This window comes from Anser cygnoides, chromosome 4 (assembly GCF_040182565.1).
Source record: "Anser cygnoides isolate HZ-2024a breed goose chromosome 4, Taihu_goose_T2T_genome, whole genome shotgun sequence".
In the NCBI taxonomy this organism is placed as follows: domain Eukaryota; kingdom Metazoa; phylum Chordata; class Aves; order Anseriformes; family Anatidae; genus Anser; species Anser cygnoides.
This window is the reverse complement of record NC_089876.1, coordinates 13922936-13939952: the sequence shown is the minus strand read 5'-3', so window position 1 is coordinate 13939952 and position 17017 is coordinate 13922936. Positions and strand designations below refer to the sequence as shown.

Sequence of the window (17017 nt, the reverse complement as noted above, 5' to 3'; positions counted from 1 at the left end):
ATGGCTCTTATGGGTAACCCCATGTGGGGTAAACAGATTTAAAAGAATGAAAAAAATACCTGAGAGAAGACCCAGAATTTCTCTTCTGAATACATCTTGAAGTGATACACCGCATTTTTCTAGATTTTCTTCTGCCCCTTCTAAATACATTCAGAATTTGCTATTGCTACAATTTACTAACTCTTTATTAGTTAGATGTTGTCTTTGTCATTGAAACAACATGAATTACAGTTTATATTCCACTTTTTGAGGAATTTGAACAGCTTTAATGCATAGCTGTCTAGCAATTACTTGTTTATGCAAAAGGAATTGGAAATAAGTCTGTAACATACGATGATACTAGGCAAAATCCTCCCACAGCTCGTTACTTTGTTCTAGCAGAAAAAAAAATGTTGTTGATGTAAATATCAATTTGTATGGCAAAAAGAACTAAATTTGGTAAAGGACTAATGAACTTAATCTATATTTTAGTTGTACTTTACGCTAGTAAGGCTAGTAAGAAAAGATAACTGTGATGAGCCCCTTTCAAATTAGTTCTGGTATGATTCAAATGGTATCTGGTATCATTCAAATGGTATGGTGTGTTTTTTTTTTAATCAAACTCTAAGAACTTCTACAGATTCCTTGTCAAACTATAATTTTATTTACAAAGACTCTTGAAAATGGCGTATTTGAAGTGATAGTTTTTTTGTACTTAGGAAAGTTTATATAGTAATCTTTCACAATGCTTTACTAAGTTCTTTCAAAAGTATTCCTTCAATTGCACTAAAATAGACAGTGATGAAATAGGCAGTTTTACAGACTGTTTAGTTGAAGTCTGTTCTGAAAACTAACCTTTGACTTTACTTGTCAAATCTTCATTTTTAGTGTTTTTTTTTCTTCTTGTTTTTCATTTTCTTTTTCACTGATCCTTCATCTTAAGACTCTTGACTGACATTCAAGGACTCCTTAAAAACTGTCTGTATATTACAACTGAGAAAAAGCAACTCAGAATTGCTCTGGGGACCCAGAGCCTGTAGATGGACAACAATGACAAAATGGTCTGCCTGAGATGCTCTTCAAATGAATCTTACATACTAGCATTATAATACAAAATACAAATCAATCAGTCCTCCTCATATTTTTCTGTGACCTCTTTTGTTCTATACATTTATTTTCCCCTTGAACCATGACAGTGACTATGGCTAAAGATATTTATCTTTTGCCCAGAGAAGCTGTGGATGCCCTATCCCTGTAGGTGTTCAAGGCCAGGTTGGATGGGGCTTTGAGCAACCTGGTCTAGTGGAAGGTGTCCGTGTCCATGGCAGGAGGGTTGGAACTAGACAATTTTTAAGGTCCCTTCGAACCCAAACCATTCTGTGATTCTAGAGGGAAAATAAACTAGGAACTAGGTTCATCAGTGCTGGTCCCCCAATTTTTTTGATCAGGAGTTGCATAAGTTTGGAGTAAGCTTCATTAAATATTGAGGAGGAGTTTTTAAGTTCCTCTGTAAATGCTATGCCATTGAGACAGACTTACAAAAGGTCAGTCCAGTCTACCCTGGTCCCTATCATTCCTCTGAACAGCTGAGCTTGCACAGAGTTTCTTAGAAGCAGAGAAGCAAAGCCTCTTCGTATTCTTCTAGCAAAATGCAAAACTCTGACCTAAAGGCTAGAGCATTCCCCAGAAGAGTATTTTAAAGTGTATCTTAAGGATACAGCAGACATATTGGTACTTGTAAATGGCTGCTCAATTCCATAAGAGGATGGTGGCTGCTAAGTGTAGCTCACGAAAGCAGCTGTACAAAGATACAAATTTCTAAATACAACCTTAAGGGAAGAAAAAAAAAAAAAAGCCTTTCAGTGCTTATTTAGATAATCACAGATTTCAGCAGGTGCTTTTCTGAGCCTGGATTGATTTGTGTATCTTTAATGTAAATCTGTCTGCACTTTTGTAAACTGGTACCAGACAGGCCAATTAAGAGTTACTTGAGATAGTGATTTTTGAGATGACAATCCTTTTTAAAGTATTCTCTTGGTCTGTTCTTTTAAGAAATGGGAAATTTCTTTCATCTTTTCAGAGTATCACATAAGACACTGAGTTACCTATTGTTGAAGCACTTTCTATGTCATGTATCAAAATATTTGCACTTAACTGCAAGCTGTGAGTTGCTGAACAGGGGCTTAGAGGTCACCTTACCCAATAGTTGAAGGGAATTTGCTGTGCAGCCACCAGGCTAGAGATGCATGGCCTTGGTCACGCTGACAAGGATACAGAAATGCTGCCAGGGCCCTTTGGGCTATTGCATATTCACAGGACAATTTTCAATACAAGATCAATAATAACCATGGGATGAGAAGGTCTGTTCTGTTACACCAGCCCTGTTGGTAGGATGTGGTGGGTATTGTTGGTATATTTATAATGGAGACATTAAGTGAGGTATTTTGCTTATATCTACTGTGGACCAGCTGAGATTATGTATTTACTAGGGATCATAAATCAACATTTTATTGGTTCCCCCAGACAGACACAAAGGTATTTATTTGTTCTTTTTCTGTACAGAACTCATTAAGTAATGCATGGGAAAACAGCTGTGAGTCCTTGTAAATGCAAATGAGTTTCATTCCATTAAAGTTGTGCTGTGAAGCTTAAATTCCTGCAGTTTTAGGAATAACATGTGGCTGATTGGCATGTGTAATATCCAAAAGTTCCAATTTTGCATTGGAAAGGGGAACATCCTGCAGGAGAGGATTTGTCTGAATGTGGGTCTAAGTGTGGTTATAGAAGAAAAAACTATAAATATATGTATGATGAAAAAACAGTGGACAAGCCTTAATGGAAAGAAGGCCTTCAACAGCTCTGAAGTAAAGAAAGATTTCAAAATACGATGAAAGTTAAGAGTAGTTATTCATAGTTTGTCAGACAGCTTTCTCTTGATCCACAAAAACATAGTTAGCATGTTGAACTAAACACAGAGTAATTGTTTTCCACTTATATTAAGGTTTGACTTTTTGCTTTTGTCAGACTTAGAACCAAAAAACAAACAAACAAACAACAACAAAAAAAACCACCAAACAAACAATAACCTTTTTCTGTCTATTGTGGTTGACTTATTAAAAAGCAATATGTGTCCACGAACCTCATCTTATCTGGTATTAGTCGGACTCTACTTTCTTAGTTTATGGGAAGGTATAGACAAAGATTTAGATGATGTCTTCTTAGTGCCTGAATATCTGATAATATCTGGCATCTGATAATATTTACAAATCTGTTATTAAGGAATAAATCTGAAATGATTTGACCTGTGGCTTTCTTCCCAGTGTGCTTCACAGTCTGGGAATATAATGACCACTTAAACCTTTTTGAAGGTTCTGGATGATTAAAATTTCAGTTATAATTCCCATTGTCCTTTATAAAATCACCCATTACTGCAAATTCATGTCCTAATATGTAAATTTGTCCTTTACAAATTGGATATTAATACTGTGGTAAATTGGTCAAGCATCATAGGGTAGCATGCAGTCATTAGTGTTGAGTAGTATTTTGTAGACTTGCATTTCTTAGTTTGCTTTTGAAACGATTGACAACAAATAAAATCAGCAGATATATACTGGATTGGTATTGCACCTTTAAGTTGTTTTTTTTTTTTTTTTTAATTTAAAGTAAATGTCAAATTAAAATGAGATTTTTTTTAAATCTAAACCAGATTGTTGCCTTTAAAAATGTGTCAAGATGAAATGTTCAGCTGTTTCAATTGATCTTAAAACAGCAATTTCTGCTTGTTTGTTTGTTTGTTTTAAATTATTTAAATATTTTTCTTAACTTTGATATACCGTAGTCTAACATTTGTAACTTTAGTTTGGCAAAATATGATCACACAAGCACACAAAGAATGACATAGACTGTAATTTCTAGATGCCCTGAAGCATCTTGCCTCACCTCCTGCCACAGCCCCAGAATGATGTAGGTCTCTTGGTTTTGTGTGTCACATCTGCCAGTCCTATGCAGATATCTAAAGTATACTAGGGCATCAAAATAATACATACAGTATGTTCAAACAACTGAATGTTATCCTCTTCAATTACTTTAATTTACTATTTTATACTGTATTATTTATGAAAGTTAACCTGATCCCACATGCTTTTCTGCAATGAAGTCTGTCAGAAATTTTGTTTAGCTTCAACATACTTTTTATGTTTCTAAATATACTCAAGTTATGCTCACTGCTGAAAATAATCCCATCTGAAAGCTTGCTATTTCCCATTGCTATTTTTCAGAAATGAATAAACAAAGTAGGCAGCAATTATGCCATTTAAGTGTTAGGTAAGAAAAAAAAATAGAAAAAAAGCTAGCTATTGTTGACTCCATTAAAAAGTTGGACCAATAAGCATTATGGTAACTCTTAACGCTTTCTCTGTCTCGATATGTACAACATGGTCTAACAAGCAATTTAATGAACAGAAGGTCACAGAAATTGGACATCAACCATTTTCAAGGCTGATCCAAAGGTGATTCAATCTGTAACAAAAACCTCCCACTGACTACTGTGAATTTTAGATTAGGATTGTACAGCCTTAAGTCTGGTAACTTTCTGTAGTGTATAATACCTGGGAAGATGCTGAGACTTGAGTAGTAGTGTTGTCAGAGCTATATCTATAGTAGTGACATAAAAATAAACATCCACATGGGTGCAGAATTGAGGGGAAAGATGTGTACTGTCTGGGTTACCTGTGTTTTAAACAAGAAAGTAAGTAATTCATAACTCTGTTATTAAAACTTATTATGACAGATGGGGGGTTGTGGGTTGTATCCAGCAGGGATGCAAGCGTTGATTGATGAGGTTAGCTACCTCTGCAGGCAGAGGAGGCTGTAGAGACAAGTTTGGAGCGGCACCAGGAAAGTAAGAGGAAGGCAGTTGTCTTGCACATTACACTAGTAGCTGGTCTTAACTGCCTCATGTTCATCATACCCTTGACTTGCAGAAGAAAAGACAATTTTAATGCTAAGAAATTAGTTCCACCTTGATGCTTTTTCAGTCCTTGGCCCCAAGCCAGTAAGGTTGTCCTTTACCATCAGAAGTATTTTCTGTGGGACAATAATAGATGAACAAATAAATGCAGGACTTGTGCAGGCTTTTCAGCTTTGCACATGCAAGTCTACTCAGCCTGTTCAGAGCAGGGATGTGATTTTTCTGTGTGACAGAATATTTGTGGTATAATATGAAGTTTTCATACCGAGCCTCTATTAAAGAGGATAAGATTCAATTGCTTGAACATAAGCATACAGTATCATTTTGACGCCCTGACATACTTTAGATGTCCGCATGGGACTGGCAGATGTGACATACAAAACCCAAGAGACCTGCATCGTTCTGGGGCTGCAGCAGGAGGTGAGGCAAGATGCTTCAGGGCATCTAGAAATTACAGTAAATGTAATTCCTTGTGTGTGTGATTATATTTTGCCAAAATAAATTTATGAAAATGCTCCCACTTCTTTTAGGAACAAGAAAAAGCAGATGATTCCATCTTGTATTAGGTGTTGTTCCGCACATACAAAATGGGGAAAATGTGTAATTTTTCATAAGAAAAGTATTACGCAAAAAGTCATTATTGTTGCTAGAGAGTTAACTGTTTTTGTAAACCCACCATAACCCATTTCCCACTCTCAAAGGAATTAATTGAATAAATATTTAGAGGAGTTGCAAATAGTGACTGGTAAATGGACATTGAATACCTGCTCATGGATCAATCATATTTATGCTGTGCATTGAATGAGAAAAAGGGACAGTGTCTATTTATGCTTCTATTGTAAACATATTGTTTTAATTTAATCTGAAAGTTTCAAGCAGTAAGCTAAATGAGCCCCAAATATCTCTATGAGGTGGCATGGCTGTTATCCTTTTAAAGGTATGCTTTCAAAAAATTATAGATATAAATATATATATATATAAATATATGCATATATATATACACAAAGAGTAAAGCCTGTGGCAGTCATGTATTTCCTAACTCAGTCTTTTTGCTCTTATTACACATCTTGTCTAGCAGACTTAATTGGCCTCATCATTTTTTTCCAAAAATGAGTATCCGTGTGTATGGTACTTCTTCTCACCTCTGTTGTATGACCCTGACAATATCTTTTTTTAATTTTTATATGTATATGTATATTCTTAGCCTTTCCTGTGTGGAAAGCATCTTCAAATTTTATCAATAAAATCTTCCTAATCAACAAAAATTTTAAATGTAACCAGAGCTTAAATAGGTCATTGAAGTCCATATAGTCCCCTAGTCCACCTGTCAGCAGTAACCATTGATACTTTCCCCGTGCCAGTTTCTTTCCACGTTTTAATTGTTACAATATGTTCAATTTTCTACATTTTAATTAGTAATTTTCTGACTTAATAACATTTGCTTTACTGTATTCTGATATAAGTTAATCTTGTCTAATTGATAAACCTGTGTCATGTTTTATCTCTTTTTTTTCCCACCATGTGTTTCTACAGCTTTGCACTTTATTATATCAGACTTTGAATGAGTCTGTGGATGTCAAACTTGCTCTACTATTTAGCTGTCTTTTGTAAATAGATCAAAGCTGGGTTTTTCATGCTCCAGCAAATATTCACAATGTGACAGTTTAAAATTAAAATCTTACCATCTTGACAAGTTATTTGTACAAGTTCTAAGCAGGTGATGAGTCAAGTCCTCTGTAATTAAAATATTTATTGCTTTTCTCAGTTTTTCCTGAGATAAAATGTGTTGTTTTCATTTCTCTCAGTAATGTCTGTGTTCTTCTCCCTACTGACAGCTGAGGCAAAGTGTTACAGTGTCTTCTAAGTGATGCCTAAAATGTCTTTTCTCTTCACCTTATTACTGCTTCTGAGCATTGTCCCTGTTTGTATAGAACAGGTTCTATTAATCCTTAAAAAGGTTAGCGTACCCTACTTTTCCCTGCTTCCTTTAATTCTTTTTATAGGGTCTAATTCTGCTTGATCTTCAGCAATGTGTATTTTATACTTTCAGACCAACAAATGTAGCTCTTTTATGGATCTTTTTAAACTCAGTTTAGTCCTGATATTTCTTTTCGGTATAGGGATGAAGAATCTGAATATGGATAATGTTAATTAAGAGAAAAGCAAGTAGAATCCATTCCAAATGGATGGAAACATTTCCACTAAACTCAGTGACTTACCAATGTTTGTTGTTGTTGTTGTTTCTGTAATATGCACACTGTTAAAAATGAAATAAATTTCTTCTTTCCATCGAAATGAAACGTTTGCCCCTTATCTAAAGGGCAAAACACCAGTTTTATCACAAATGTATGAATTTGATTCAATTACAAGTTCAGAAATGCTCAAATTTCCTTGTAGAAAACATAGAAGTGTAGAAGTATATTTATGATTGCTTTACCTTAATTTTTTTCAAGTTAGCACAATAAAAAGTAAATATAAAATCTTTCATAGATGAAATAAAGGAAGCTCAGTGTCTTATGTAGTGAAAATAAATGTCTTATTATTCTGTCAGGGTCTTATTTATTGTGAAGGGTAAGTTCAGAAGTTTAGTTTCATTCATAGCTTTTTAAAAATAACACTTTCTGAAGAGTTACTTGAGAGAAAACTGAACTGAGAAAACATGCACTACAGGAGACTTTAAAAAGGTTGAAAGATTAATCCAAGTTAAGTCCCAAAAAGATGACAGAATGTTAATCATAGCGATATACAGTAGAAGGTGTTTTTCTTGTTGTTGTTGTTTTGTTTTTTTTAACTTAAAGAATCCTTGGCATCATGGAAAAAAATACTCTCAATCAGCACATATTTCCTGGTTTTTTTTGTTTTTTTTTTTTTTTTCCAGAAGTACTGTAAAAGCCTTATAAACTTTATTAAGCCTTGTAAACTTTTTATATGATATGTAGAAAGAGTATTTATATAATAGGAAGTAATCATAAGAGATGACATAAAACAATGGATTTTCTTTTACAACTTTGTATAAGTGCTTCCAGGCAGATACAGAATACAACTGATCAGACTGCCTGTTTTCTTAAGTTTCTTTACAAACAGGTGCCTGTTTTGTATATGCAATTTATTAGTTATTTTTAAAGTCTTAACCTAAGTTTAAATTTCAATTTTTAAAAATAAGACTGGTGATTGTTCATTTATAAACAAACTATTAACCAGTCTTGATGCTCCTATATTAGGTAAATTTCTTCAATCACCTGTATTAAAAAAAAAAAAAGTCAGCGTGAAGGAAGAGATTCTTTAAGTCCTCATGTCCTCATGGTAACAGAGGCTCTGAGGAACACTGATAACATTGAGATTTGAATTTTTTGAAAAATCCCCTTCTCAAGTTGTTTTGCTATCTCTGGAATTTTTCTTTCTTTCCTTTTTTTTTTTTTGGTATGTTTTGTTTTTCTTAAAAACAACAAACAAACAAACAAAACAAAACACAAAAACTCTCCTCTTATTCTGCCTGGGAGTTATTAAACTAGTTCATGTTCCAGTTCAGGATCTGAGCATAGTTTACGTCCTCTAGCGTGCAGTGCGTTCTGTTTTAGCAGTTGGATTGCTGAAGTGGGAGAACATAAAATAAAAACTGTCAACAGTTTGGGGGCCTTTTGAACTTTGATATGACTGTGGAAAATTATGTTGAAATGAAATTTATTGAGTTCTGTATGGGGGAATGTGGGCTCTGGATGGATAGATTCGTTCTGAGGGAGAAACTGGATCCAAACCTCCAGTGCCTTTCAGAGTTCAATCAGACAGGATGCAATGCAATCTGCTTTTGATCTAGCCAAGTTTTTGAAAATGTGCTAGACATTATGACTGAGCAGTGGGCCCACTGAAGTCTCACCAGACCTTTCAATTAAGAACCAAGTCTCAATTTAGAAATAATTGAATTAAATAGATAAATGATGACCTTTAATGAGAAAACTACTAAAGAAAATGAGTCTTGGCATTAGACAATTGAAACAAAAGGTATCTTAAGAACATGGACAGATAAAGGGCCATATTGTTGAGAAAATAGTACTACAGGTACCTTTCTTCTCCAGCTATTGTTAGTATTTTCTTTTCAGAGTAAACCCAGAGAGCTAAATAAGCGCTCTTTATAGCCTTTCCCAGCCTTTTACTGAAATAGTTTTCCTCAGGTGGCCCTCTAAAGCTAGTTTTAAATAATGAGTACATTTGGGGTTGCTAACAACTTTGTTTCAGTTGATTTCAAAGCGAATAATGTCACTTCTTTTTTTCAAACAGACTAGAGTAAGAGACAGCTATATGTAACTATATGAAGATACTGCTGTACTGTTTATTAAAGAAAATTTGAGATATTATTGTGAATGGGGATGACTTGTAGAATACATATTTGTGTATATATCAAGATTTTTGTCTGTATGGTTGTTGATGCTGAAGGAAAGGAAAAGTATGTTATGTTTTCCAGCTCCCCTTTTTCTTTTTCTCTTTCTATAAGTTGAGGATTTAAATTCTGACTTCCTCAGCCCTTGAGTAAGGGGATCTGAGGGAAAAGTGTTCAGACCGCTTACTGATCTCAGTAAGAAGACATTACTCTGCTCATTGGCATGCTATGTCAAATGATGAAAAGTTACAGCACTTCCACTGTAGCTATTTGTGTTCCTAGTGTCAATACAAGAGAGTATTAATGACTACCATCTTTGCCCCTGTTCACAGGAATCTCGGTGGCCTTACTTATTTGGAGTGATCATTGTTCCTTCATTGGTACAAGTTATGATTTTGCCTTTTCTTCCTGAAAGTCCGCGTTACCTCCTACTTGAAAAACATAATACCACCAAGGCAGAAAAAGGTATGAACTATTACTTGGTTTCTTGTAAGAAAGCACTTTTATCATAGGGATGCAGGCTGGAAAGAAATTTTGATATCACAGCGAAAGCAGAATATTTTAACCAGAAATATTCTCTTGACGATTATTTTTCCCTTGCTTTCTCCATTTGTCTTTATATGTCTGTAAAAATAACTGTTGCTTTGATTTTTTTTTTTTTTATAAATGAATTTCTCCAGCAAGCTGACTTTGTAGTATTATGCATGGTGATACAAACTTACCTAAGTCATTCCGCTGCTGTGCATCAGCCACTACATGCAGTGTTCACTGGGGAGTGTAGAGGTGATTTCAGTCTTCAGGAGTGTCTATTTATATAGAGTCTTTGCTGTTTGGCTAACAAAAACACTGATTCTGTTTCTGGGTTTTGTTCCATAGTCACTGTGTTTATCATGTGTTCTATAACTCCATAACCTTTGTAGATCTAATAAAGACCTCACACACCTATTTAACTGAAAATATGCAATGCTCCCATATTGCTTGCTTCAGTTTCACAGACACAGACCAGAATATTTTGCTCTTACTTATCCATGCATAAAACAAAATAAAAAATTACTTTTGTGATCAGAGCTGTTGTATACTCTGCCCCAGTAAAATTACTATGGTCAGTTATAGCTTCCAATGTATCATGATGCTATTGTTGAGAGAATGTTGTAAGTCTGTTTTCACTTTTTATAGCAATACTTTTAAAAGACGAGTGAACAAGGAAGAAAGGAAGCTGATTGTAATACCAAAATGTTTGCAGAACATTACTGTGTATTAAAAGTTATTCCTGAAAACTTAAATATAACCTTTAGCATTTTCAGTCCCTAACTAGCTGTTTAGAAAATTACTTGCGAAGTGTGAAATAACCTCTGAAACTTTAATTTCATGCTACAGGATTATTACATTTATGTAACTCCCTCTGTCCTGTTTCTTCTACTGTAAAATGAAAAAATGACCATTTTGTTTTGATCAGCACTCTGAAATGAAAATGACACACTAATGAAAGTCTCCCATGTTGTCTCAGTTTGGTGTTGAAGAATTTTGTAATGGAGCCTCAAACATTTAAAGATACCACTCCATGTTTTTTTTGTTTTGTTTTGTTTTGTTTGTTTGTTTAAAAAAAAAAAGGCAAAAGCAACAAGGATTTGCAGGGACAGCAGAGTTTTGATGAGGCAGAAAACAGGTTTTCCAGGGGCCATGAAGGAAAGGGTTTGCTTGCCAACCATGGTCAGACCATCCATCAGGGAAACCATGGCAGGGAGTTTGGGGCAAACTGTCTGGGCTTGGAAGAAATGCCTTTGGGTGCCAAATTTAAACTGGCTCGTTTCTACCTGATAAAATTGTAGATGTATTTCCAGAGCTATGTCTTGGAATAAGCCTGCATATGCAAAGATATTGCATAATGTCAGACTTGCTTTAGGGATCTATTCAGAGTACTGTCACAGTGCTTGGAAACCTCACCACTGAAAGTGAATCTGGGCCTCTTGTAGGTAGAGCTTAGAAAGTGTAAAAAATTGTCATGAAAATAACTCCACCTGCTTGGAAATTCACACCACTAACTGTCACTTGTAATGGGCCAACTGCAGTCTGCTGTGTTTTCAGCATACGTGTTCTGAGAATGATTAAAAAACTTCTCTAGAAGCATTGGAAATAGATTCTTGGAGTACAAAACATCAGGACAGCTATGTTACCCATACCTTATTGCCAGTGATTTGGTAGTTGAAATGAAATGGTTTCCCCACCCCAGGACATGCAGAGAACTCCAGACTAGGCATAAGCTGGGCCTGAGCTGAGTATCTGGAGTAATGCAGTAGAATAATGAAAGCAAGAGGGGGGGACTCTGTGATGAATAACTGTGAATTGACAGTCAAGAAAAATCATCTGCATGTTAGCATTATCTCTGGAAATGGGGGAGGAAAAGCCTGGGTATTAAGGAGACCAGAGGAGTTTGTGGATTATTAAAAAACCTACTGCTTGTAAGCCATTAATGACCATGCAATGTTGTCCATTATAATGATGACAACAGTAATTCTCTTGAATTATTTGCCTCTTAGGTTAGATCTGCATATTAATATGAGAAATGTGCAAGTCTTTCTTCCAAATCCTTTTTATTTTCCGCAATGGATCAAGGCTACTCATGCAAATATCATACATTTCACTCTGGATTATATCTTGTCGGAGAAATATAAAACTATTATTCATAAAAGGTCTACCGTATTTAAGGCAGATGACTACATTAGTCTTTTTATAAAATATTCTTTCAAAAGTTAAAAAAAAAAAAAAGCTTCTAAAATGGAGATGACAATATTAATCTTCCTAATTATTTTAGAGTAATAAAAATCCAATGGGATAATATAGGTCATTGAGTTTCCACTGAGTTCTGCGCCTGCTTTTGTCCCTTCCTTGTTTTCTGCCCTCAGGAGATAACCAGACTATAGCTACCAAAACACAAGTGACCTCATTATCTTTTTTGGCAGCAGTGTAGAAGAGCACAATGCCTTTAAGTGGCAAATAAGAGCCTGAAAGAGGGAGAAGGACCAAAGTGATGAAAAAGAGATGGGGTTAGAGCAGGCTGGTGCCATGTGTGAACATAGACCACACCAGCAAGAGACAAGCTATTCCATGAGCTCAGGAGTAAGGAGGCTCCAGATGAGTGATACCTCCTGAGCAATATCAGCTAGGTACCCAGTTCCCTACTTTCTCCTTTCTAACCGTGCAAACGCTCTGGGTAGCTGAACTGAAGTCTTGCCTGGCTGATTAGCCATATGGACGCTGTGGCTGACTTGCAGTTGTTTGCTGCTGAAAGCAATGCTAACAGCCAAGCAATGCTTGTCTTCCTGGAGTCACCATCCTATGATGGCTTCCTGAGACCAACACAAGCTGAGCTATATCCCGTATTTGTGATTGACTGCTGAATGTGGGAGAACTGATTTATCTACGTGAGATAGAATGACTGAATAGACCCACAGCACAATCTATACACCTGCTTTGCTCAATAAATTAAAAGTCTGGTAATGGAGAGAGGGAAGAGCCATTCCATCTACCCTCCCAGCTCCCCTTTCTTGGGAAGAAAAAAAAAAAAAAAAAAGGAGAAACATGCCTGACATTTAACTTGTGTGATCCTTCTTCATAATGCTCACCAGGCAGTGAAAGAGAAATGGATACTCAGATAAGGAGAAGGAATCTGGAAGGAAATTGTCATTAAATTGCTAGGGAGCAGTGGGAGTGAAGGGTAACAGGACAGAAACAGGAAGAAAAAGAAATCTGTGGCTGCAATTACATCAGGCAGTTTACTATCCAAACTCTAGGAGAGTGAGACAGGAATTTGATATTAGTTGATTATTTGTTGCCCGCCAAATGGATACCTGGTCTGTGTCTGTGGCTACTGGGTATGATGCAATACAAATAAAACCACTAGTAGTATTGCAATAAAATGGAACAGCTTTCTGACTAACAGCATTATTTATAGGCAGCTTCATTTGGACACCTGATGTATTTCTTTTGAAGAGTACTACTGCAAAAAGGAAGTCTGTATTTTCAATACAGCTACAGTAACGTGTCATGTAAACCAATAATGGAAATCAGTTGGCATCCTAGCTTGCCAGAGCACCATAACAATGTTATGTCTTAAGGATCAAATAACTTAGACATAATGTCACAGTAACATCTGTTGATGACGTACAAAATCTGTTAATTTAGTATGTTCAGTCATACATTTAAACTCCCATAGTTATGAAAGAAACATTGCACCAGGTATAACACAAAGTGTGGTTTTAAAATTCTTAGAGAGATGGATTAGAGTTGCTACCTTTTGATGCAACAGAAGAACAAATCTGTCTCAGATTTATAAAAGCAATTAGTTAATTTTTTACAAAGACCTTCACAGGGCCCACATGTATAGGAGCCATACAGAAACCAAAGTTACTACAGGAACAAATTGCTGTAAATGCAGTGTTTTAAGTGAAGTTGTTATTACTGACAAAGTTCATATATTTCATTTATTTCACATAAACATTTCTGTTTATGTGTGTTTTTTATATGTCTCTAAGCATTATAAGCTATGCTTATTGGAAAGGAAGACACAACCATGACTTCTAAACTTGCTGGCTTATGGCAGAGGCTCCACCTCAGATGGTTGCTGACTGCCAAAAGCTGGAGTGATCACAGTGTGTCTGCCTTGTTTGTAAGCTTTTCCTAAATCTCCTGTCTTTCAGAAAAGTTGCTTGGTTTACTGGACCTATGGTACAACTCAGTTTACCAATTCCTGTGTTATTTGTGGGTAGCATGTGGTTATTTGGTTTTATCTATACATCTTGGCTAGTTTCAAGTGGACCTGAGTAGGCCTATGATAGTCTGTGAAACCAGGTGTAAGAACAGGTAAAGACGTAATCCCAAACAGGATGCTAACACACAGAAGATCTCTGAGTTTTTTTACTTACAAGAATGAAGTGGCACATGGGAAAAGCCTAAAACCATCTGCATGCAGTTATATTTACTTAATTGGAATAGCAAAATAGAGATTTATTCTTAAACTTGTCTATGTTACATGTTAGTAGTTAATTAATATTTTGCTACATTTAAATATCTGTTTAAATCTCTTCTAGCAAGGTACATCCAAATTATTCTTCTGACTATACAGTACTGTAATAAAATCAGTGGTATGTGAAAACACTATTTTTTCATTTTGCCAAATATTTTTATGATGTAAAGTTACTACCAGCAAATTACTACTTATCTGATTCAGAAGTACTGAAGTTATCTTTCTGCGAATGCTGAGGCAGACAGTGAGGCTCCCTGTATGTCCTCCACCACTCAGAGGAGAATTTTAAAGACACTTGGTTTATTGTACTTCATAATCAGTGAAGTGAACATGAATGGGAAACAGATGACAATAATATTCATACAGTATTTATGTTTTTTAAAAAAAAACAAAAACTTTTTTTTTAACAGCATGAATTATTACCCTAGCTACTACCTGTGACCACTCCTCTTTGCTTCTGCTTCATTATAGATGGGGTTGGCTCTATTCTGTAAACCACAAAATAGAATTTTGATTCTTTCAAATGTCTTCTTAAAGTCTGCATACTAATTCTAACAACTGCTTCCTTTGCACAGTCATGGAAGTACTACAGTGGGAAAAAAAAAATTAGTAATTCCATGTGTGGCAGAGTTCTTCAATACCCAGCTTCAGTTAATTTAAAGGCCTGGTTGGTTTTAAAGACGGTACAGATTGATTTTGTCCAGACCTTTGAACCACCTCCAAATGTTTCATCTTAGCTGAGATGAATAAAAACTAGGGATGTAAATGGAAAGGTTTCCTATCTCCTTTCCCCTTGACTGGAACCATCCACTTCTTTTTCTATTTATAAAGGCAGCGTACCAGCCTTTGACAGCTGAGTATCTAGGACCTTCTGGTCCAAGAGAATTAAGAAGAAATCTGGAAAAGTTTCTAAAGTTGCTAGAACTATAACTCCTTAGATGTTTTTATGCATGAGGAGGATACAGACATGGCATCCTTAAAGAAGGAAGCAGACAATAATGGAGGGAAATGAGTTACTAGGAACATCTGCTGTGATTCTCAGTGCCAATAATGCATTGGTTTAAAACGTGAAATAAATAGAATTGAACTTCACAAATTAAAAGACCTTCGAGTTTTCCCATCTCCCTGCTAGTGCAGAATTCATTTCCATATTAATTATGTATAAAAGTGTGATTCTTACTATACTGAAAAAGCATTAATGAGAGAAACTTGAATGTAGTGCGTAGCTGGAAAACATGTTTCCAAGTTTTAGTGTTGTCTACTGAAAACTATGCATGAATAGCATAACATTTTCTTAGCATTTCTTGACTTGTTAATTTTAAGTATCTGTCAAAGTTTCCTATTGGCATTTACATTTCTGGTCCTAACACCAGGTGGGATGAAAAGAAAGCAGGTGTCTATATATAATTTCCTGCCTTTCACTCGGTAATTTTTGGTAATTGTTTTTGTTTGTTTGTTTGTTTTTAACCTCCTGGTCCCTCTAGAGATACAGCAGGCTCCCTTGTGCAGAAAAGACAGATTGCTTCCTTTTTACTTGACTGCACCTATATTTTTGACTTGTGTGCCCTACAGGAATGCAGAGGATTCTAAGGACAGGAAAAATAAAGAAAATTGTGCACTGACCTAATTTACACTGATAAAACAGATGCTTAAAAATCTATGAGAATAATTTCAAAGAAGAGTACTGTGGTGTATGCCTTGTTATTTTCATCTTTATCTGATTTTTTTTTTTATTTAACAGTGCTCTAATAATACTGAAAAAAGTGTAATTTAACTATAAAACATTAACTGTAACATACTGGAGGCATGCATTGTTCTAATTTTACATTTCCTGTCATAGCCTTTAAATACATAACACTCATTTTAACAAGTGCTTTGTATGTCATTTAATAAGTGGGCAGTGACTCAAGGACAAAACTCAGAAGCTTAAATTCTTGGTTCTGAGGTCTGAATTTGTTACCTCATTTCTGATTATAAGGCCTAGGTGAAAAGATGGCTCTCATGCTGTCTCAGGGGTTTTTAAAAATTCTGACCTCCTTTCCCAGGAGAGAAACGAATATCAGAATAAATGAATGTCATGAAATGACTCAGCACCCAGAGGTGGTGAATGTTCATCCCTTAAAAAAGGATGCCTCTTGTTAACCAGAGTCACATAGGGCCTATTAAAATGCAGTAGAAACATTAACCACATATGAAACTCTTGGCCCAGAGTTTGAGTTCCCCTTACAGCCCAAGCAGAAGCCAGGCAGAGTGTGCAGCATGGTGCATTCACCAAAGGGATGGAGCAAGCTGCTCTGGGTTGACCATCAGCTCGTTATGTGGCCTATCCCTCACAACATCAAAACAACACTACTTGGCCTTTTTCCCTGCTGGGTGAAAAACACAAAAAACCTTCAAAATCTGAATCCAGGTGTTTTAGTCTTGACTAATCAGTGTATTTGGCTTCCTTGACTATCCATATCCTTTCTGTGATCCAAAAGAATGGAAACTTAATGAAAAATATGAAGATTATTTATTTATGTGAAATACTGTGCAAAGCAGTGGATAAGACAGAAATGGATTTGGCTCTTATGATAAATAAGTCAATTTATTCACTTAATAAAAATAACTCATTATTTCCTTTAGAAGAAACATCTTTAAATGACCTGCTGTGTAAAGGATTGTTTTTTGA

General features: G+C 35.5%; 1 protein-coding gene across 5 annotated transcripts in view; it reads left to right on the top strand.

Annotated features, from left to right (window-relative positions):
* The window catches only part of SLC2A9 (solute carrier family 2 member 9), a 130650-nt gene that overhangs the window by 55651 nt on the left and 57982 nt on the right, over window positions 1–17017 (top strand). For all 5 annotated transcript variants that reach the window (XM_066995643.1, XM_048046685.2, XM_013179956.3 and 2 more), the window contains one exon: window positions 9656–9788. In XM_066995643.1, coding sequence (XP_066851744.1) covers window positions 9656–9788 — 133 coding nt within the window. The remainder of the gene's footprint in view (window positions 1–9655; window positions 9789–17017) is intronic.